At 42.5% G+C, this 22,485-nt stretch overlaps 1 protein-coding gene across 4 annotated transcripts in view; it reads left to right on the forward strand.

Moving 5' to 3' along the window:
• LOC122565142 (uncharacterized) overlaps positions 1-22,485 on the forward strand; it is a 106,656-nt gene that overhangs the window by 50,277 nt on the left and 33,894 nt on the right. For all 4 annotated transcript variants that reach the window (XM_043720808.2, XM_043720807.2, XM_087976186.1 and 1 more), the window contains 3 exons: positions 5,233-5,363; positions 8,996-9,234; positions 20,823-20,959. In XM_043720808.2, the coding sequence (XP_043576743.2) occupies positions 5,233-5,363; positions 8,996-9,234; positions 20,823-20,959 (507 nt within the window). The remainder of the gene's footprint in view (positions 1-5,232; positions 5,364-8,995; positions 9,235-20,822; positions 20,960-22,485) is intronic.

A 22,485-nucleotide genomic window follows, 5' to 3' on the forward strand; every position in this document is an offset into this window, starting at 1 on the left:
TCTCTGCCATTCAGAAATGCTTTCTGGCCAGAGGTATCTCACACCTTCATTGTCTTGGGGAAATCACGGAGTTAGGAAATCATCTGCATAATGATTCCCCAGGATTAGGGCATCAGCATTTGCATTATCTCCGAGGACGATCTCATCCTGCCATTGTACCTGGGGTAACAGTGACTAGGTTAAAAATCAGGTTATAGTCCAACAGGTTTAATTGGAAGCACACTAGCTTTCGGAGCGACGCTCCTTCATCAGGTGATTGTGGAGGGCTCGATCGTAACACAGAATATATAGCAAAAATTTGCAGTGTGATGTAACTGAAATTATACATTGAAGAATTGATTGTCTATTAAGCCTTTCATCTGTTAGAATACAGTGATAGTTTCACTTCTTTCATGTGTAAATCACAAAACCTTTTTTTAAAAGTTGCATTCTCGGGTTAGCTGTTAACAATGGTGATAGCTAGACAGAGAGCCTGAAGGGTGGAGAGATAAGCTAGGGGAGGGTGGGGGTGGGGAGAGAGTAGCATAGAGTACAATGGGTGAGCGGGGGAGGAGATGAAGGTGATAGGTCAGGGAGGAGAGGGTGGAGTGGATAGGTGGAAAAGGAGCTAGGCAGGTCGGACAAGTCCGGACAAGTCAAGGGGACTGGAAGTTTGAAACTAGGATGAGGTGGGGGAAGGGGAAATGAGGAAGCTGTTGAAGTACATATTGATGCCCTGGGGTTGAGGTGTTCCGAGGCGGAAGATGAGGCGTTCTTCCTCCAGGCATCTGGCGGTGAGGGAGCGGCGGTGAAGGAGACCAGGATCTCCATGTCCTCGGCAGAGTGGGAGGGGGAGTTGAAATGTTGGGCCACGGGGCGGTTTGGTTGATTGGTGCGGGTGTCCCGGAGATGTTCCCTAAAGCGCTCTGCTAGGAGGCGCCCAGTCTCCCCAATGTGGAGGAGACCGCATCGGGAGCAACGGATACAATAAATTTTGATGGACATGGAAGGCTCCTTTAGGGCCTTGGATAGAGGTGAGGGAGGAGGTGTGGGCACAGGTTTTACAATTCCTGCGGTGGCAGGGGAAAGTGCCAGGATGGGAGGGTGGGTTGTAGGGGGGGCGTGGACCTGACCAGGTAGTCACGGATGGAACGGTCTTTGCGGAAGGCGGAAAGGAGTGGGGAGGGAAATATATCCCTGGTGGTGGGGTCTTTTTAGAGGTGGCGGAAATGTCGGCGGATGATTTGGTTTATGCAGAGGTTTGTAGGGTGGAAGGTGAGCACCAGGGGCGTTCTGTCCTTGTTACGGTTGGAGGGGTGGGGTCTGAGGGCGGAGGTGCGGGATGTGGACGAGATGCGTTGGAGGGCATCTTTAACCATGTGGGAAGGGAAATTGCGGTCTCTAAAGAAGGAGGCCATCTGGTGTGTTCTGTGGTGGAACTGGTCCTCCTGGGAGCAGATACGGCGGAGGCGGAGGAATTGGGAATACGGGATGGCATTTTTGCAAGAGATAGGGTGGGAAGAGATGTAATCCAGGTAGCTGTGGGAGTCGGTGAGTTTGTAAAAAATGTCAGTGTCAAGTCGGTCGTCACTAATGGAGATGGAGAGGTCCAGGAAGGGGAGGGAGGTGTCAGAGATGGTCCAGGTAAATTTATCTGGTTTCCAGCATCTGCAGTCATTGTTTTTACCATGCATTCACCTGCTCTATCCTCCTATTCCTGCCCTCACTAACTCGTAGCACCAGGAGTAATCCAGATATTATTCCTCTCGAGGACCACTTTTTAAAATTTCTGCCTAACTCTCTGTAATCTCCCTTCAGAATCTCCACCTTTTCTATGTTGCTGGTTTAAATGTGGACAGTGACCTCTTGCTGGCCCCTCTCCCCCGTGAGAACATACTGCACTCTCTCTGAGACATCCTTGATCCTGGCACCAGGGAAGCAACACACCATTCTGCTTTTTTGCTGCTGGCCACAGAAACGTCTGTCTCTACCTTGGACTAGAGAATCTCCTAACACAATTGATCTCTTGGAACCCGACGTACCCCTCGTTGCATTAGATCCAGTCTCAATACCAGAAACTTGGCTGTTTGTGCTACGTCCCCCTGAGAATCCATCACCCCCTTCATTTTCCAAAACAGCATACCTGTTTGAAATGGGTATATCAACAAAAGATTCCTGCACTAGGTGCCGACCTCTCTCACCCTTCCTTGAGTTAACCCATCTGTGTGACTGTATCTGAGACTTTCCCCCCTTCCTATAACTGCTATCCATCACATACTGTTGCTGTTGCAAATTCCTCATTGCTTCTATCTGTCTCTCCAACCAATCCATTCAGTCTGATAAGATTCGCATCCAACAGCATTTAGATTAGATTAGATTACTTACAGTGTGGAAACAGGACCTTCGGCCCAACAAGTCCTCACTGACCGTCGAAGAGCAACCCACCCAGACCCATTCCCCTATATTTACCCCTTCACTTAATACTACAGGCAATTTAGCATGGCCAATTCATTTAACCTGCACGACGTTGGGCTGTGGGAGGAAACCAGAGCATCCGGAGGAAACCCACGGGGAGAATGTGCAAACTCCACACACAGTTGCCCAAGGTGGGAATTGAACCCAGGTCTCTGGCACTGTGAGGCAGCAGTGCTAACCACTGTGCCACCATGTCGCCCCTTTACTGCAGATATAATCCGCAGTAACCCTTAGCCTCTCTTTAAACTCCCACATCTGACAAGAAGTACATATCACTGTTCTAAAGGCCATTTTTGCTCCTTCACAATTTACAGACCCAGAAAATAACACCGTCTTACTCCTCTACAAAACACTGTCCCAGACTAAATTAATAGTTATGACTTATATTTAAGTTTAATCAAGAGACATATCTCTAAAACATATAATCAAGAAAGAACCCACTTTAATCACAATTGCAGCCTTTCTGTTGGACACACTTAAAACAATGATTAACTTATCTGATTCTGTGCTGTGATCTTCGCCCAAACAGGTTCCTCCAAGATCAATTGTGAATTTCACTGTTTGTTAATTTTCTTAGACGCACTCCCGATGTACCAATAAAGGAAAGCATACCTTTGCGCCAGTTCTGTACATTACAGCAAAAGCAGTAACTGTGTAGGTTTTCTCTCTCTCTCTCTCTCTCTCTCTCTCTCTCTCTCTCTCTCTCCTGCACTGTCCTCACCGTGTGCTTACTGTGTCTCCTCTGTTTTAAAACTGCTGTTGTTTTGACTTTTTTTTCCCAACATTCCAAAACAATGCAACAACATATGAAACAGTAATTGCTGCTCCTGGAATTCGAGGAAAATCACCTCCAGCACCTAAAATACCTCAAAAAAGGAGCAGCTGATTGATGAGGGCAGAGCAGTAGATGTGATCTAAATGGACTTCAGTAAGGCGTTCGACAAGGTTCCCCATGGGAGACTGATTAGCAAGGTTAGATCTCAAGGAATACAGGGAGAACTAGCCATTTGGATACAGAACTGGCGCAAAGGTAGAAGACAGGATGGTGGTGGAGGGTTGTTTTTCGGACTGGAGGCCTGTGACCAGTGGTGTGCCACAAGGATCGGTACTGGGTCCTCTACTTTTTGTCATTTACGTAAATGATTTGGATGCGAGCATAAGAGGTACAGTTGGTAAGTTTGCAGATGACACCAAAATTGGAGATGTAGTGGACAGCGAAGAGGGTTACCTCAGATTACAACAGGATCTGGACCAGGTGGGCCAATGGGCTGAGAAGTGGCAGATGGACTTTAATTCAGATAAATGTGAGGTGCTGCATTTTGGGAAAGCACATCTTAGCAGGACTTATACATTTAATGGTAAGGTCCTAGGGAGTGTTGCTGAACAAAGAGACCTTGGTGTGCAGGTTCATAGCTCCTTGAAAGTGGAGTCACAGGTAGATAGGATAGTGAAGAAGGGATTTAGTATGCTTTCCTTTATTGGTCAGAGCATTGAGTACAGGAGTTGGGACGTCATGTTGCGGCTGTACAGGACATTGGTTAGGCCACTGTTGGAATATTGTGTGTAATCCTGGTCTCCTTCCTATCGGAAAGATGTTGTGAAACTTGAAGGGGTTCAGAAAAGATTTACAAGGATGTTGCCAGGGTTGGAGGATTTGAGCTATAGGGAGAGGCTGAGGCTGCTTTCCCTGGAGCGTGGGAGGCTGAGGGGTGACCTTATAGAGGTTTAGTGGGCGGCACGGTGTCACAATGGTTAGCATTGTGCCTCAATGCTGCCTCACAGCGCCAGAGACCCGGGTTCAATTCCCGCCTGAGGCGAATGACTGTGTGGAGTTTGCACGTTCACCCATGTCTGCGTGGGTTTCCTCCAGGTGCTCCGGTTTCCTTCCATAGTCCAAAGATGTGTAGGTCAGGTGAATTGGCCATGCTAAATTGCCCGTAGTGTTAGGTAAGGGGTAAATGTAGGGGTATGGGTGGGTTACGCTTCGGCGGGTCGGTGTGGACTTGTTGGGCCGAAGGGCCTTTTTCCACACTGTAATATAATGTAATCTAATCTAATCTAAAACTATGAGGGGCATGGATAGGATAAATAGACAAAGTCTTTTCCCTGGAGTCGGGGAGTCCAGAACTAGAGGGCATAGGTTTAGGGTGAGAGGGGAAAGATATAAAAGAGACCTAAGGGGCAACCTTTTCACGCAGAGGGTGGTACGTGAATGGAATGAGCTGCCAGAGGAAGTGGTGGAGGCTGGTACAATTGCAACATTTTAAGAGGCATTTGGATGGGTATAGGAAGAGTTTGGAGGGATATGGGCTGGGTGCTGGCAGGTGGGACTAGATTGGGTTGGGATATCTGGTTGGCATGGAAGAATTGGACCGAAGGGTCTGTTTCCATGCTGTACATCTCTATGACTGTTACAGCCAGAAATTTTTCCTGTCCTCCATCTTGGATTACCCAGATGTCCTTCCTGGTGACCTTTCTTTACCCTGTCTCTGTGTATCACCACTTGTACCCAACTGCTCACCTCTTTTCCTGGAATGACTGGTGCCATTTTGCTCCTTTCCAGCTCAGCACCTTGGGAATTTAACCCCGTACTTTTCCTGTGTGTTACATGGTGCAGTGTCACTTAACAAGTGGTTGATAGGTGCTCAACAAAATAAGTGACCTATCTTAAGAAGCTTCCAATATATTTTTCTTATTCTCCCTAACTGAATTAATTATGATTGCAGTTATAAGATTCTAATATGATGTAAAATTTATTGTATTTTGACTCCACTTCAGGCCATCTGTTCGTGGGAAAAGCGATACCGAAACTAACATTCGAGGAGATTCGATGAAGCAGGAAAATGATGTTAATAGAAAGTACAGACACAGAGAGAAGGATGGTTACAAACGCAGATCTTCACGATCAAGTAAGGGCATTTAAGAGAAGCGGAGAATTGAGAAAGGTGGCTCAGCAATGTATCCAATTAATACATTACCACATGGCCTTGCTTTGAAACACATACCATGAGTTGGAAAGGAAAGCTGTCTGCTAGCTGTAAAGTTCTTAAGTATAATGATGTTGAGAAGTATTTATCCACACCAAAGTGAACATGCGTTAGCACTTAATTTGGAGTATAATACAGAAAAGCTGCAATTCTGGCATTGCAGAGCAGCAGTGCTCCCCAGGGTGGGACAAGAAGGGACACAATCTATGACTATTTTAAAAAAGGAGTAGCAAATAGGTTCAAAGAGGGGGAAAATGGTAAAAAGGCAAAATTAATGTCTCTCTATAGTATTCAGAATTATGGCACAAATCAAGATTAATGGATATTGAGTTACAACCATTTCAGGGACATGTTTAACAAGGAGGTCAAAATATTCATGGGAACTAAATATTCATGGGGAATTTATAATTCACTCATGGGATGTCAGCATTACTAGCTGGACTAATATTTATTGCACCATCTCTACTTGCCACTTGAGAAGATGGTAGTGAACTGCCTTCTTGAATCGGTGTAGTCCTTGTGTTGGATCATAATGCCCTTTGGAAGAGAGTCACAGGAGTTTGTTCCAACAATGCTGAAGGAACGGTGATATACAGTATTTCAAGTCAGGATGTTGAGTGCCTTAGAGGGGTATTTGCAAGTCTGGTGTTCCCACTTATTGCTGCCCTCGTCCTTCTAAATGGTGCTGATCCTGGGTTTGGATGTGCTGTCTAAGGATCTTTGGTGAATTTCAGCAGTGCTTCTTGGAGATGGTAAATGCTGCTACTGACCATCAGTGATGTGGAGGAGCTGGTGTTGGACTAGGGTGGACAAAGTCAAAAATCACATTATGCCAGGTTATAGTCCAAAAGGTTTATTTGAAATCTCAAGCTTTTGAAGCGGCACTCCTTCATCAGGTGCAGTGAGAGAGAGAGAGCACAGTAACACAGAGTTTCTAGGCTAAAAGATCATACAATTGGTGTAAGTCAAGTGAACAAACCTAAAATGGCTGATGAAGAACTGTTAGAAAGGAGAGGTGAGTTTTGATTGATTAAGATGCAAATTCAGAATCGGTTTCAAGTCTCTGCCTCGAGATAATTAAAAGTTTCATCAGTTTCTGCATAACGTTCCAAACTTCAATCATTGTTGCAAAAGTTTCGTCCCCTGTCTAGGTGACATCCTCAGTGCTTGGGAGCCTCCTGTGAAGCGCTTCTGTGGTGTTCCGCTGTAGTGGCCGGTATATTGGGTCCAGGTCGATGTGTTTGTCGATGGAGTTTGTGGATGAGTGCCATGCTTCTAGGAATTCCCTGGCTTGCAACATGAATTCGACTGGGATAACACTACCATTATAGGGCAAGCCAAACAAAGAACAGCCAGGGAATTCCTAGAAGCATGGCACTCATCCACAAACTCCATCAACAAACACATCGACCTGGACCCAATATACCGGCCACTACAGCGGACAGCTGAAACTGACAACCGGAAGTGGCAGGGACAGGCCACTATAAATGCCGGAGGAAACATCACAGAAGCGCTTCACAGGAGGCTCCCAAGCACTGAGGATGTCACCTAGACAGGGGACAAAACGTTTGCAACAAAAATTTCCAGCTCGGCGAACAGAACCACAACAACGAGCACCCGAGCTACAAATCTTCTCCCAAACTTTAAACTTCAATCAGGCAGAGATACAAAAGGTGACACAACAGGTCAGACATTGAATTGTAGGTGTTAAGCCTCATTCAGAACCTGTCTCCAAGTTTTAAATCAGGCTGGTCTTGTTCTGAAAGCTAGAATTTATAAAATGCCTCACTGACTGACTGTGACTCCGTCAGCCATTTTAGGTTTGTTCACTCCACTTACACCAATTGTCTGATCCTTTGATCTGTCTGCCTATAAATTCTGTGTCAGTGTGCCCTCTCTCACTGCACCTGACAAAGGAGAGTTGTTCCGAAAGTTTGTGATTTCACATAAACCCTGCTGGTCTATAACCTGGTGTAGTGTGATTTTTGACTGAGAATGGTGGCTCAGTGGTTAGCACTGCTGCCTCATAACACTAGGGTCCCGGGTTCGATTCCAGCCTTGGGTGACTGTGTGGAGTTTTCACATTCTCCCCGTGTCTGCGTGGGTTTCCTCCAGGTGCTCCGGTTTCCTCCTACATTCCAAAGATGTGCAGGTCAGGTGAACTGGCCATGCTAAATTGATTAGTTGTTAGCTGCAGTGGTCAGAGGGGGGTGGGTTACTCTTTGGAGGGTCGGTATGGACTTGTTGGGCCAAAGGACCTGTTTCCACACTGTAGGGAATCTAATTTAATCTAATCAGTAGTGGAGGGAATAGATATTTCTGGATGTAATGCCAATCAAGTGGACTGTTTTGTCTGAATGCTGTCAAGCTTCCTGAGTGTTGTTGAAGGTGCACCGATTTAGGCAATGCAGACAACTTTTGCGGCTAGGTCATTTAGAATCTCAAGGCTGAGAGAGACAGATTTTTAATTAGCAAGAGATTATGGGTAGAATCAAGAAAGCAGAGTTGATTTGTGATCCCATTGAATGGTGGAGCAATGGACTGAATGTCCTACTTCTGCTTCTACATCTATGGTGAATGATATTTTAGACTGCTTTGCGGGAAATGTGAAAGGGAAACTTCAAGGCATCTGGAATTTAACCAGATTCATGAAAATGTAAAAGTCTTGTGAAATAAACTGCTCTGGGTATGAACAAAGAAATGTTAGAATGGTGAAATCCACATTAGCTCAAATTAAGACGTGAACTAAAAAAAGGAAAGATTTATTAAGGGAGGAAGAAATGAGACTCTACAACAAAGCACAAGAGGCCAGTAAACATTGCTCAGAATGTCTTATGATCAAACCTCCAGGAATGCCCCTCAATAATAGAGTTGGCATCCCTACCCCATGTGCAGCAGTTTCTGACGAACCTAAAAATCCCTCCAGGAGCTTCAGCATTACCATCTGCAGCACAATGATGGAAGGAGTCCAGAACAGGAATCCACAATTAATTGACTCCCACCAATCTGGCTAACACAATACAGGCATTGTGAGAGCACCTCCTCACCCATGCAGACTGCTGGAATAACAGCTTCTGCGGTCACGATGTCCCTTACTTGTTGGAAGTGGACGTCAGGATTGCAATGAACTCTGAAAGTTAACAAATAAATCACATCCTACAGGCAGGGCTTCAGAACTCAACATGATCCCAGTTCAGTATGAATAAATGAAGGAATACTGCAGGAGGTGTAGAGCAATCTTGGAACATTTGCTTCAACTGACTTGCTGCACACGTTTTTCTTTAGTAGAAAACACCTGTAACTAAAGGACATCAAGAGCCTCAGTGACTAATTTACATGCCTGCTGTAATCTCTCCAGTCTTTATAAGTGCAGAGCTCAGTGTAACTGACAGCATTCCTTCTGTTTCTGTGATCTGAAGTCTATCATTTGCTGAAGCAAATTGAATAAGTGATATCCCAATTTATACATAGGTATCAAAAAAAACAAGAGCAGTTCATTGCTGTATAAAAAGCATTGTTTCTGCCTATCTGTCTGTCTTTCTCATTCTCTCCAGGAACTCGAAGTTCAGAGAGAAAGAGAATAGGGAGAGGAAGGAGTCGGAGCTCTGAGAGGGGAAGGAGTCGTTGGAGCTTGGAAAGGAGAAGTCGGAGTGCAGAGAGGAGGAGGAAGAGTCGAAGCTCTGAGAGGGGAAGGAGTCACTGGAGCTCAGAAAGACGCCAGAGAAGTCGGAGCTCGGAGAGGAGGAGAAGGAGTAGGAGCTCAGAGAGGCAAAGGAGTAAAGAACGAAGGAGGGTATGTTCTTTGTTAGTGAGATTAGTTATTGCAGCTAAACCCAAAAAGGTTATGGTAGGATTATAATCTCTGTTGAAATTCCAGGCTGAAATGTATCCACTTAATACAGTTGTGATTATAGATTTTGCCATTTGAAATATGGGACCCTGACATCAGGCTAATCTGAGAGATTCATATTGAAATCAGTTTTTTAAAAATTAATTCATGGGATGTTGGTGTCATTGGCTAGGCGACCATTTATTGCCCATTTCTAATTCCCGTAGAGAGGGAGGTGGTAAGCTATGCAGTCCTTGGGGTTAGAGATGTCCACAGTTCTGTAAGGAAGGGAGTTCCAAGATTTTGATCCAGTGACAGTGGAGGAACAGTGATATAATTCCATGTCGGGACAATGTGCAGCTTGGAGGAGAACTTGATGGAGGTGGAGTTGTTGCATGCATATATTGTCCTTGTCCTTCTCGGTAGTTGAGTCTATGGCTTTCAGAGATGCTTACAGCCTTAGTGAGTTATTGCACCTTGTGGATGACTGCTACCACTGGCCATCAATGTTGATGGCTTGGGTGCCACTTACATGGGACCCTGTATCCTACATGGTATCAAGCTTTTTGAGTGTTGTTGGAGCTTCACTTCTCCAGGCAGATAGAGAATATTTCATCACATTCCTGACAACTGAGTGGTTTGCTAGACCATCACAGAGGTCAGTTAAATTGACCACTTTGATGTGTACCTGGAGTCATATATAGGCCAGACTAAGTAAGGATGGTAGGTTTCCTTGTACATGGTTGACAGGGTTTGAAGAGCCAGGAGGTGAGTTACTTACCACAGAAGTCTCAATCTCGAGCCGAAAGTTGTTACTATGTGGCTAGTCCAGTTCAGTTTCTGGTCAGAGGCAACCCCAGGATGGTGAGAGTATGGTAATGTCATTGAATGTCAAGGACAATGATTGATTGGATTCCCTTTTGCTGGAGATAATCATTACCTTGCACTTGAGTGGTGCGAGCTTGTCACTTATCAGTCTAAATCTCGATGTTAACCATGTCTTGCTGTAAATGTGGACAAATTGTTTCAGTATCAGATTGGTGTCTGAGGCATTGTCTAGGTCAGGCTGTTATTTGACACCTCTGTGGGAGATGGCTGTCCCAATTGTAGCATAGCCCCACACGTTAGGGATGAGGATCAATAGGGTTGTGTTTCCAGTGCACAGATCGATGCTGAGTGGTCTGTCTGATTTCATTCCTTGTTTTAGACTCTGTAGCAATGTAGTACTGAGTGGCTTGCTGGACCATCACAGAGGTCAGTTAAGAATTGGTAGCTTTGATGTGTGTTTGGAGTCACATATAGGCCAGACCAGGTAAGGATGGTAGATTTCCTTGCCTTAAGAACATTATGAACAAATAGGTTTTTGCAACAATTGGTTTGGTTGATTAAGATTTTCATTCTAGATTTTCTTTAATGTATTTAAATTTCACCCCCTGCCATGGTGGGATTTGAATCCATGTTCCCCCGAGTATTAATACTTTTCTAGCTAAATCATTTCTAGTACAAGTCATTCTGCATTTCTGATATCCATCTAACAATGTTGACCACTTAATGTTCTTAACTAGTCCATTTTTTGATTAGTCTCGAGGTAACAAAGGCAATACAAAGATTCCAGTTAGGATTCCTAGCCTCTAGCCTGCTGTTATTGTATCGAACATTGTATTTAGCTCATTAAGCGAGTTTTGAGAAGATTTGTAGTTCTGTTCAGTTCAGTTGCTAGAGCTCCTTGATGTCAGAGTTGGTCCAATGTGGGTTTGATGTCAAGGCTGTCACTCTCCCCTCTCCTCTGGAATTCAACTCTTCTGTCCATGTTTGAACCAAGCCTGTAATAAGGTCAGGAGCTGAGTGACCCTGGCAGAGCTCGGACTGAGCGTCAGTGAGCAGGTTATTGTAAGCAAGTGACTCTTGATAGCACTGCTGATGACCCTTTCCATTAGTTTACTGGTGATTATGACAAGACTGAGAGGGTGGTAATATTCAAGGTTGGATTTGTCTTGCTTCTTGTGCAGGACATTCCTGGACAATTTCCTGCACTGTCGGGTAGCTGTCAGTGTTGTAGCTGTAATGGACAGCTTGACTAACTAAAACCAAATCTAGACAATTTTCAAACTTGGACTTCTAAATGGCAAGAGATTTTGTACATCACAAGTGCCATGAAACGACCATCTCTGACAGCAAAGTGCAACCATCTGCCTATGACTTTTAATAACATTCTTGCCAAATCTTTCACCTTTAGCATCCTGGAGGATGATCAGAGCTGTGAGGTTATTTTGGAGAATGCGTGGGTGTTCTCTTTGAAACAAAGGAATTTGAGGGGAGACTTATTAGAGGTAGGCAGGAGTTTTGCAGGTTTTGGAAAGGTACACAGGAAAGTTGATCCCATCAGCTGATGATGCAAGGGGAAGCCAGTTTAAAGAGTGAGGAAGAGCTATCTTGTGTAGCTAATCATAAAGACCTGGAATTCATTCCCACAAGGGAGACAAGTAGAGATGATCAGTGATTTCAAAACTAAATGACAGTCAAAAATACTTATATACTGGTGGACCCTAGAAATCTGAAATAAAAATAGCAAGTGAAACTCAGTAGGTCTGGCAGCATTATTGGGGGCTGAAATACAGTTAATATTTTATTTCAGAAGTTTTGAAGAAGTAATATTGGATCCGAACCATGCTTTCCTTACCCCAGATGCTGCGAGATCTGCTGAGTTTCTCCAGCACTTCTGTTTAAGTTTAAATTGGATGATCATTTGAGAGAAATTAATTTGCGTGGTTCTGTGGTGAATGTGGGAGACGGCATTTCTCTACAGGAAGATGACACAGGGTTGAAGGGCCAAGTGGCTGCCTCCTGTGCTAATGTGACTCTATACACCAGAAATTTAACTTGAATCTTGTTAAAGTGAGAGACACATTGCACTCATCAGGACAAGAATTTATACTACAGAAGGAAAGGGTGCTGATTGGTTGGAAAGTTGACTGATTGGCCAACTATTTAATTGCCAAATTATCTGCACCAGAAACTAAATTGTGGTACAGGATGAAGCAGGTTGAAGGCTGGGGTTCTTTCATTCATCACCTGACTTTAAAGCCTCTCTACCAGCTACCAACTATCAGGAATTTGATGGTTACTGTTTGCTTACCTGAACAGTGCAACTCCAAGATGACTCATGCTCAACATAATCTAGTTCAAGCAGTCTGATTGATTGATTGTCACTCACCATCTACAAAACAACTCTGTCCATGTTGTATAAGATGACATCATGGCATTATCATGGGCACCTTCTGTGATGAGTGACCATGGCAGTCTCTGTCCCTGCTATGTCCTTATTTCTTCACTGGTGATACTGTGCTAGGAGAGCAAATGTAGCAGTGAAGAGCCTTAATACTAAAGTTGATCCTTGAAAATGCCCACGTTGAAAGCCAATCATCTCTAAGTCAGCTGGCTAAATAGTAGCAGCGCTGTGTTGGAGGCAGTGGTCAAAATAATTTTTGATTTCTTGTAGGTTACATTTTGATTTCCAGGAGCTTCTTAGGTTTAAGGACCAAACTGTTTTCAAAGCAGTAATTTGCTAACACTTTCAGCACTTCCATTAGAATTTTAAAGAATCAACAGAATCTCTGGTGGGCAGGTGGGCTAGAATCCAATTATCAGTTTTCTTTCATGCATCACCTCCCATAGCTCATTAATGCAAACCCAAGGTCTGGGCGGTTAAGCTCTTCAGAATTAACTGGGCTCCTGATGTTTCATATGCATCAAAAACTTTCTTTGTGAAAAAGCACACCTGTACACAATGACAGCCAAAAATGCTTGTATCTTCATATCAGAGACATTTTTAAAAATTAAGGGAAACAAAAAAATTGGATTTCTATCATTTTATTTTTTCACCACCTGTCCTAGGTGTGTCTGTTTTAAACTTCACTCGCTAAATTGTTTATTGTGCAAATACAAAATAGTAAGAAAACCATGGGAAAGGATTTACTTTTTCATTTGAATTAGGGTTTGTTGTTCCAGCAGTTGGTTGTAAACTTGATAAGGACAGGGACCAGGAGGAGGTTTTCAGAATTTAAAAATATCAGGAAACCCTATCAAAAATTAGAACAACTTGTAGGTATGAAAGGTGAGAAATATTGTCTGTTGTAAACATCCCCCACCCACCCACCCACCACACAATGGAGGAGCCATCATCTATAGTGATATTTTTTGCAAGGGGGCATGTGACCTTCTCATCACTGTCTTTTGAGGCTGTTCTGCCATTGCCTTTTGAGGAAAACGGTTGCAAAATTTCACATGTCCCGTTAAAAAGAAATTCTCTTTATCTCTGGCTTAGCTGGACGAGACTTTATTTTTAAACAGTAACCTTGATTTCTGGATTCTCCTACAAAAAAATCAACATTCTTTTCATATCCACCTGTCGCTCTTGTGCTTCAATCTTGCTGTTCTAAACTCTGCTTCCTCTCCAACAATTTAACCATTTTCAGGTGTTAAGTCTAGTCCCACTCCAGAGAATAGCATAAGATCTAAGTTGATGCTGTACTGTTGTATGTACTGTTTTTAGAGACATTAAAACCATGTCCGGGGGATCCAAGATGACGGTGACCCAGCAAGTCTGAGTCTATAGTGCTCCTCCCAAGACTTGGGCAAAGTGGGCCACCCGCTTCCTCCACACTCCCTAAATCATTTAAAATAGTTTTTATTTAATGTAATTAGTTGCTCAGTACTGAATTTAAACAATCTAATCTCCTGTAAAAATGACCAAAGGGAAGGGAGCCTGCAGCTCTCAGCAGGCAGGAACCCCTCCCCCACCCTCCCTGGCTGCAGCAGAGGCGTCCGCAGCCGCCCCGGGGGACTTACCTACGGTGGCGAGCCTCGTGGAAATAATCTCCAAACTCGATGCGAAGATTGACGCTTTCATCGATGAGTCCTGGAGCCAATGGGATTCACTCTCGTCCGCGCTACAAAAGATTCTCGAGGTCGTCGATAAAATATTCATTTGCTGGGCCTTCCCGAACGGGAAGAGGAAGGCCAGTTTACAGCGTTTCTCAAACAGTGGCTTCCACAGCTGTTAAATCTGGAGGCTGGATCAGGCCAGGTAAGGGTAGAATGGGCCTACTGGGTTGCAATGCACGGGTCCGGCTCGAACCAGCGCTCCCGCCCGGTCCTGTTCCAGCTGCAGAGCTACAAGGAGAGGCAGATGCTCTTAGAAGCTTCCAGACATCTTGGGAAAGATCCCCAAGCCATGATTTATAAAGGATCCAAGATTATGTTATTCCAGGACTTTTCCCCAGCTCTGGTCCGAAAGAGGAAGGCGTTTGACGAAGCGAAGAAGTATTTAAGGGACTTAAATATTCAGTACTCCTTGCGCTACCCATCAACGCTACGTTTTAACCATGAAGGGTCCGTGTATAACTTTGGATCGCCGGAAAAGGCCAAGGAATTTTTGGACACTCTTAGATAAAATGTAAGAGTTAATAGATGTTGTTTTGCTCTCCCCCCACTCAAGTTTACACTCCCCTTTTTTTATATTAATCCCTTTCTTTACCTTACTGTTTAATATTATCTCCGGGATGTGGGGAGAGGGGTTTATTTATTTGTTCTCTACTTAGCGATTTTCTTCGCCCTTTTTTTATGTGTATATATAGGCCGGGGGGGGCGTGGTTACCTTATCCTATTTTATTTCTGTCTTTAGGAGCGGGGTTGTTTTCCCCTGTTATTTTGTATTACTATATTTAATTATTACTTGTTGAGGCTGTAATTTTATAGTTATATATGTTTATACATGGTACTAACATTACCAAATATATCTAGGTGTTGGTGTTGGTGTGGGGGTGGGGTCGGGGGGGGAAGGGTGCTCACTGTTAGCTCTAGCTCTGTAGTATATTAGAATTTTCTTCATCCTATCAAGGGGCACCTGGGTCAAGGGTGGGGCACTGGTTGGGAGAGGATATGATGGACATTTGGAAAGGAAGTGATGCCCCCTGGGAACAAGGGGGAAAATCTCCATTTAAATACATTTTTTTTTATTTAGAAATAGTTTTTTATTATATTGATGTGAGTGTATTAAAGAAATTTTGCGAATTTTATGTGCTGTATGCTCGGGATTTTCTGGATAGGGTTTCTCCTCCTGAGGAGTCTCGGATTTGCCCGGACGATTATGGTTGATCAGTCGGTTAAATGGTGCACCTGGAATGTCAAGGGGAGTAATTCACCAGTCAAAATATTATCAAACCTACAGGAGACACACTTATTGGATAAAGAACACTTGAAATTACGACAGGGTAGATTTGATCAGGCCTTCTTTTCTTCCTTTAGCTCAAAAAGCAGGGGAATTGTTATTCTTATTCAGAAGAATTTCCCTTTCAAAATCCTAAATCAGATAAAAGACGAATCTGGACGATATATTCTGATTAAAGCCCTTATAAATGGAAAAGAATATGGAATCTTAAATTTGTATTGGCCCCCGGCACATCCTTTTCAATTTATAACGAAGCCTTCTCAAAATTGATGGCTCTCGGTGCTCGTCATACAATTATAGGGGGGGACTTGAATTGTATTATGGATCCGGAAATAGATAGGATTCCCAAGAGTACTGCAGGAGTATCTCCCAGATCTAGACAATTGGTGGATTTGAACAAAGAATTAGGATTAGTAGATGTATGGAGATGCCTTCATCCACAGGGCAGAGATTTTTCTTTTTACTCCAATCCACATAAATGCCATACCAGAATTGATATGTTTTTTTCCCCCTCGATTTTTTAAAATTCCATATCATCCTGTAATATAGGCAATATAACAATTTCCGATCATGCTGCTGTATATATGGAGATCAAGGCGAGGAACAATGAGACATCCCCCCGGCATTGGTGTATGGACCCCTTCCTGATGTAAATTTGTAAAGTACTTCTCTCAAGAGTTTAAAACTTTTTTAGAAATTAATTCAGGCACGGCTAGCAACTCATCAATGATGTGGGAGACCATCAAAGCTTACATGCGAGGTTTGATCATCTCATACTCAGCTACCCAGAAAAAATTAAAGGGAGAACAACAGCATCTGCTCAAAGCTCGCTTAAAAGCTCGCTGATAGACCTTCTATTATCAAATTACAAAGGATTATGGCCCTTAGGACAGCTCTAAACACCATGCTTACCCAAATGGCTAAGAGGGAAATATTATTTGCAAAACAAAGGTTATATGAATTTGGCGATAAACCTGGTAGATACTTAGCATTTCTTGCAAAGAAAAAGAAAACCCCTCAAACTATCACGTCTATCAAGGAAAGTATGGGTATTCTGACTCATGATCATAAAAGGATTAACGCAATCTTTAGAGAATTTTATTCTGATTTATATAAATCGCAGGATTGTGAAGACAGGACTAGGAGGATGCAGTCATTTTTTAAAAACCTGACCTTTCCGGACCTAACTCCGGAACAGGTATCGGTTCTGAATGTTCCCCTAACAATCCAAGAAATACTTGACGCAATCAGGCAACTTCAGAGCGGTAAGGCACCTGGCCCAGATGGCTTTCAAGCTGAATTCTATAAAGAATTTACAAGAATATTGGCTGGTCCACTTATGGACATGTATAACTACTCATACAGTCAGGGCTGTCTCCCGCCTTCGCTGAAAGAGGCGAATATCTCTCTTATCCTCAAAAAAGGAAAGGACCCAGAAGATTGCGTGTCATACAGACCAATATCCTTGCTAAATGTAGATTTTAAAATCCTCTCTAAAACGTTAGCATTGAGGCTAGAAAGGGTATTGCGACACATCATGAAGGAGGATCAGACGGGGTTTATTAAGGGCCGTAGATCATCCAGTAATGTTAGAAGGGTTTTGAATGTGATTCAAGCCTGCCATCAGGGAAAGATACCAGGAGTAGTAGTCTCATTAGACGCGGAAAAGGCATTTGACAGGGTTGAATGGTCATATTTGTTTTACACATTGGAAAGGTTTGGCGTTGGAAAGGCGTTTACCAAATGGGTCTCAACACTGTATAGTGATCCCAAAGCAGTTGTGATTACCAATGGATTAGGCTCGGATAGCTTCAGTGTGGATAGGGGCTGCCGTCAGGGATGTTCTCTCTGGCCATTGCTATTTACGCTAATAATTGAGCCACTAGCAGAAGCTATACAGACTTACCCTAATATAACGGCCCTGAGGATTGGTACGGGTAAACATAAAATTACCCTTTATGCAGATGATGTTCTCCTATTCCTCAGCAATCCTTTGATGTCCGTGCCTCGCTTAATCCAAGTTATTAATACATTTAGTGTATTTTCAGGTTATAAAATTAATTGCTCAAAATCGGAGGCTATGCCAATGGGCGGCCTTGCTTATCCCACTTATTGGACGGATCCCACTTTCCCTTTCGGTGGTCCCTGGAGGGTTTCTTATATTTAGGCATTTTTATTACCCCAGTATTTGGTCAGTTATACAAGGCTAACTTTGTGATTTACTGGAAAGGATAATGCAGGACCTCCAGCGATGGGGAGACCTTCCAATTTATTAGCTAGGTAGAATAGCATTAATTAAAATGAATGTCCTGCCCCATCTCCTATACCCTATGAGAATGCTTCCGGTGATGCTGCCAAGGCTGGCACTACGTAAATTATATGGCTGGCTGGGTTCCTTTATCTGGAATCATAGACGGCCCCTCATTAAGCTGAAGAAGCTACAGCTTCCACAGGCAAGGGGAGGATTGGATTTTCCAGATTTTAGGAAATATCAGTTAAGTTCCCTATTAAGTTACATAGCTGATTGGGTCTTGTCTGACCCGCAATCAAACTGGCTGGATATCGAGGCTTCTCAAGTAAAATGCCCACTTATTAACCTTTTATTTTCAGACAAGAGGAAAATCATTACGGATCACTGTAAAAACCCTAGAATACTAAACACAATTAAAGCTTGGAATATAATGCGGCAAAATGAGGGCAACTCACATAAAACATCCCCCTATGCTCCGATAGTGGGAACATGGGGATTTCAACCGGGGCTTACAGATGCCACTTTCAAACTCTGGAGATCCAGGGGTATCGCCTGTTTAGGGGATCTGTTTAAAGAAGGGGTCCTGATGTCTTTTGAATAGCTGCATCAGAAATTTGGATTACCTAATGGAGACCTCTTTCGATACTTCCAAATTCGAGATTACATACAGAAGAAGACTACGTTATTAGATAGTCTTTATAAATCAGATAGAGAACGTAGAGTGTTATGGCCAATGGGGGTATCTTCCGTCAGCACTATTTATCATTTATTACATGATGAAGTATCGGGAGATATGGACAATCTGCTTAAAACATTGGATCAGGATTCGGGACGGGAAATCTCTATAGAAATGTGGAATGACATTTGGGAAAATGCCAGAAGAATCACCATCTGCAACAGGACTCAGGATATTCAGTTGAAGATACTTCATAGGGCCCATATAGCCCTATGATTGGAGATATTCCTGCCTTAAATTTTGCCAATGTGTCCCAAATGTAAAATAGTGGTGGGCACTCTTGTACATTGCTTATGGACCTGTCATAAGATCTGTAGATATTGGACTAAAGTAGCAAGTGCTCTAACAGAAATCTTAGGAATGGAAATTAGAGTGGACCCTGTATCTCTCCTTTTGGGCTTTTCGAACTTACCCTCCCTGGATATGCACGGGAAGAGATTATTTTCCATTCTCTCTTTCTGTGCAAGGAAAAATATTTTGGCAAACTGGGTGGCTGAGGGCCCCCCTTGACTTACAAATTGGCACAGATTAATCATGGAATGTATCCTCCTTGACTTCCTTACAAACATGGTGCACCAAAAAACTGCATTATTCCATAAAATATGGCAGCCCTTCTTGAATTACATAAATACAGATATTTCGGCTATCCTAACAAGGGCTTTTATTTAATTGAGATGGCGAACCTGGCTGGTCCAGGGCCCCTTGGGAGAGGAATCCCGCACGAATACGGGTTTTGTTACGATTTGATGTTAACACATTATGAGCATGTATCTCACTACCCAATTTCTGTGTTATCCGTCAGTTTTTTTTTCTTCTTTGAATAATATAAGAGATTCAATTATACACGCTGGTTAGTTGTAGGTTAGATTAGTAGTTGAGTTTTTTTTCTCGGTGTCTTTTTTTTCTGTTTGACAAATTTTGGTTATTATTTAAGATTTAATTGTATATCAATGTTTATACTTGCGTTTTATTTATTTGCAAACTTGTAAAAATATGTTAAATTTTCAATAAAAATATCTATTAAAAAAACCATGTCCATTTTTCCCTCAAATAGCCACACAATATTCTATACATTAATTTGTACCACACACGTATCAAGCAGTGATAATCATCAAAAGAGAATCACGCCATCTCCCCTTGACATTTAACAGCATTAACATTGCTGAATCTCCCATCATTAACACCCTGGGTTACATTTACCTGAAATCTAACTGAACCAACCACATAAATACTGTGGCTACACGAGCAGGAAGTCCAAGAATGCTACAGTGATTGTATCTTGACTTCTGAAGACTGCACAGCATCTACAAGACACAGTCAAGCATATGATAGAATGCTCTTCAAGAACAATCAGGAGGCTTGATACAGTCCAAGGCAAAGCAGTTTGCTTGATTGACAAGTCATTTACTACCTTGACCATTCACTCTGTCCATCACCAACACAAAGTGGGGGCAGTGAGAGCAAATTACCTGATGCAGTACACTGACTTGCCAATTTTCTTTGGTAATATCTTCCAAACCTTTGACTTCTACAACTAAAACAGATATGGTAGATGTATGGGAACACCAACTGAAAGGTTATCCTGTAAGTTACACATCCTGACTTCTAACTGTATCACCAATCGCTCGTTGTTGGGTCAAAATCCTGAATTTCTTCCCAAACATAGATGACGATATACCTACATCAGATGCTCTGTAGCAGTTCAAGAAAGTGCCTCACTTTCACCTTCTTGAAGATAATGAACAGGAGCAATAAGTATTAATCTAGGATTTTTTTTAAAGAGACCACTTCTCAATTCATACAACAGCCTCACTGTAAGTGGTTTATCTGATCTTGCTGTGTGTGGGACCTGCAGTTCACAAATTAGAGTGACTGCAGTTCAGCAGTTCAAAGCGCTTTAGGATCTGAGAAGATTTAAAATGTGCTCTTGAAATATTACACTTTCTGGTAGTATCTTTAGATGAGTTAATAATGAGGTTCCTAATTTAAGATACTTTTGTAATGCTTGAAAACTTTCAGGATTTTTCCCTGAATATTCCATGTGGTTATATAAAAAGCACATGCTTGATTAATTTTCTTCTACCTTTTTTTAGTTTTTTTTCTGTGATACAATATTATATACTTATGTTTAGAGTTTTGGCTGAGCAGTTGGAGGTGTGAATATTAGCAAGATTCTTCATCATATGAAAATTAAATGGCTTTTCCACCTTCCTGTGACATTACATTTTCATTAGGCAATTGGTTTGTGCACACAATATGTGTGCATACTCTATTCAGCCTGCAGACTTCTGAAACTACTGTCAATGTTCCATTTTTTTGTTGCTGTGGAAAAGCAGACTTCAAGATCCAGAAGTCGTCATAGAAGCTCTCCCAGCAAAAAGAGAGATTCATCTATAGAGAAGACCCATGAGCTGAAAGAACAACCATGGAGGTTGGATCCCAAGGAAGCATTGTGGGCTGTTGAAAGACGCAGGTTAGTGTGCTTAATGTCAAGAATGTGTTTAAGACTTAAAAGGACAGTGGAATATTTTCACCTTAGATTGAGGTGTATAATGTTTATTAAAAAACAAATACTTACAATTTTTGGAATTTGAAACACTCAATTACTGAGACTGACAGACTTCCATTTATATTACGTTGTTTTTGTTAAACTTACTAGCTACTATAAAGACTTAATGAGCCATCCCCTAACATATTTTTTCTTTTTGTTCAGGATTCATTGGGAAATACTTGCAAATAATCTTCTTAAACAGGAATTAGTTTACTATGCATACTGAATATTCCTGTTATATTTATGACAAATTCCTTTGATTTGATTTATTATTGTCACGTGTACCAAGTAATAGTGAAAAGTATTGTAGTGTGTGCTAACCAGACAAATCATACCTTATTAAGTATATCAGGGTAATAGAACAGAATGCAGAATATATACAAAAGCAGAGCGTTCCTATGAAAGCTTTCGTAAGCTGAAAGGGCATAAAGCGAAGAAGCAATTACCAATAATTTATATGGAAAAAATTATTGAGCATACCCAGACCCAAAAAGTAACCTAACAAATCATACCAAATAACACACAAAACCTAAACTCATACTAACATATAGTAATAGCAGGAATGATATGATAAATACACAGCCTATATAAAATAGTACAGTATTGTTTCACTCACCAAAATCGGGAAGACAAGTGAGCACACTGGAAGGCTGAGAGGTGGTGGTGATGATGATATGTTAGGCTGAGGTTGGGGTGGTGGCAGGTACAGGAGACTGGGGTGTAAGAGAGAGAAGAAGAAGGTCATCTACTAACACTTCTGGGGAACGTGCTTTGTATTGCTACTCTCACTGTGCACACTTTCTCATAAAAGTGAAAATCCTATTTCGATTAGCGAAAACAGGTGCTGATGTAGTCTTTCATAAAAGCGAAACGGCGTAAAGCGAACATTCGAATAGCGGGGGATACCTGCTACAGAGAAGGTGCAGAGAACGATCAGCTCTAATATGTGAGAGGTCCATTCATAAGCCTGATAACAGCAAGAAAGAACCTGATTTTAAATCTGTGCTATGTGTTTTCAAACTTCTGTGTCTTCTGCCCAATAAAAGGGGGTGGAAGAGAATATAACTGGGTGGGAGCGGTCTCTTCCCACTGAGGCAGTAGGAAGTGTAGATGGGATCAATGTATGGAAGGCTGGTTTGCATGATGGACTGGGCTGCACCAACAATGCTCTATTTTCTTCCAGTCTTGGGCAGAACAGTTGCACCAAGCTGTGATGCACCTGATAGGATGGTTCCTGTGATGTATCTATAAAAATGGTAAGTATCATTGTGGACATGCTGAATTTCCTTAGCCTTCAGAGGAAGTAGAGGTTTTGGTGTACTTTCTTGACTGTAGCATTGATGTGGTGGCCCAGGATAGATTGGTGTTATTTACTCTTAGAAACTTGAAGGTCTTGACCATCTCCACCTCAGCACCATTGATACAGACAGGGGCATATCCTCCCCTCT

The sequence above is a fragment of the Chiloscyllium plagiosum genome, unplaced genomic scaffold, assembly GCF_037043375.1.
Source record: "Chiloscyllium plagiosum isolate Xiang-an unplaced genomic scaffold, Cpla_swu_hap1 HiC_scaffold_28, whole genome shotgun sequence".
In the NCBI taxonomy this organism is placed as follows: domain Eukaryota; kingdom Metazoa; phylum Chordata; class Chondrichthyes; order Orectolobiformes; family Hemiscylliidae; genus Chiloscyllium; species Chiloscyllium plagiosum.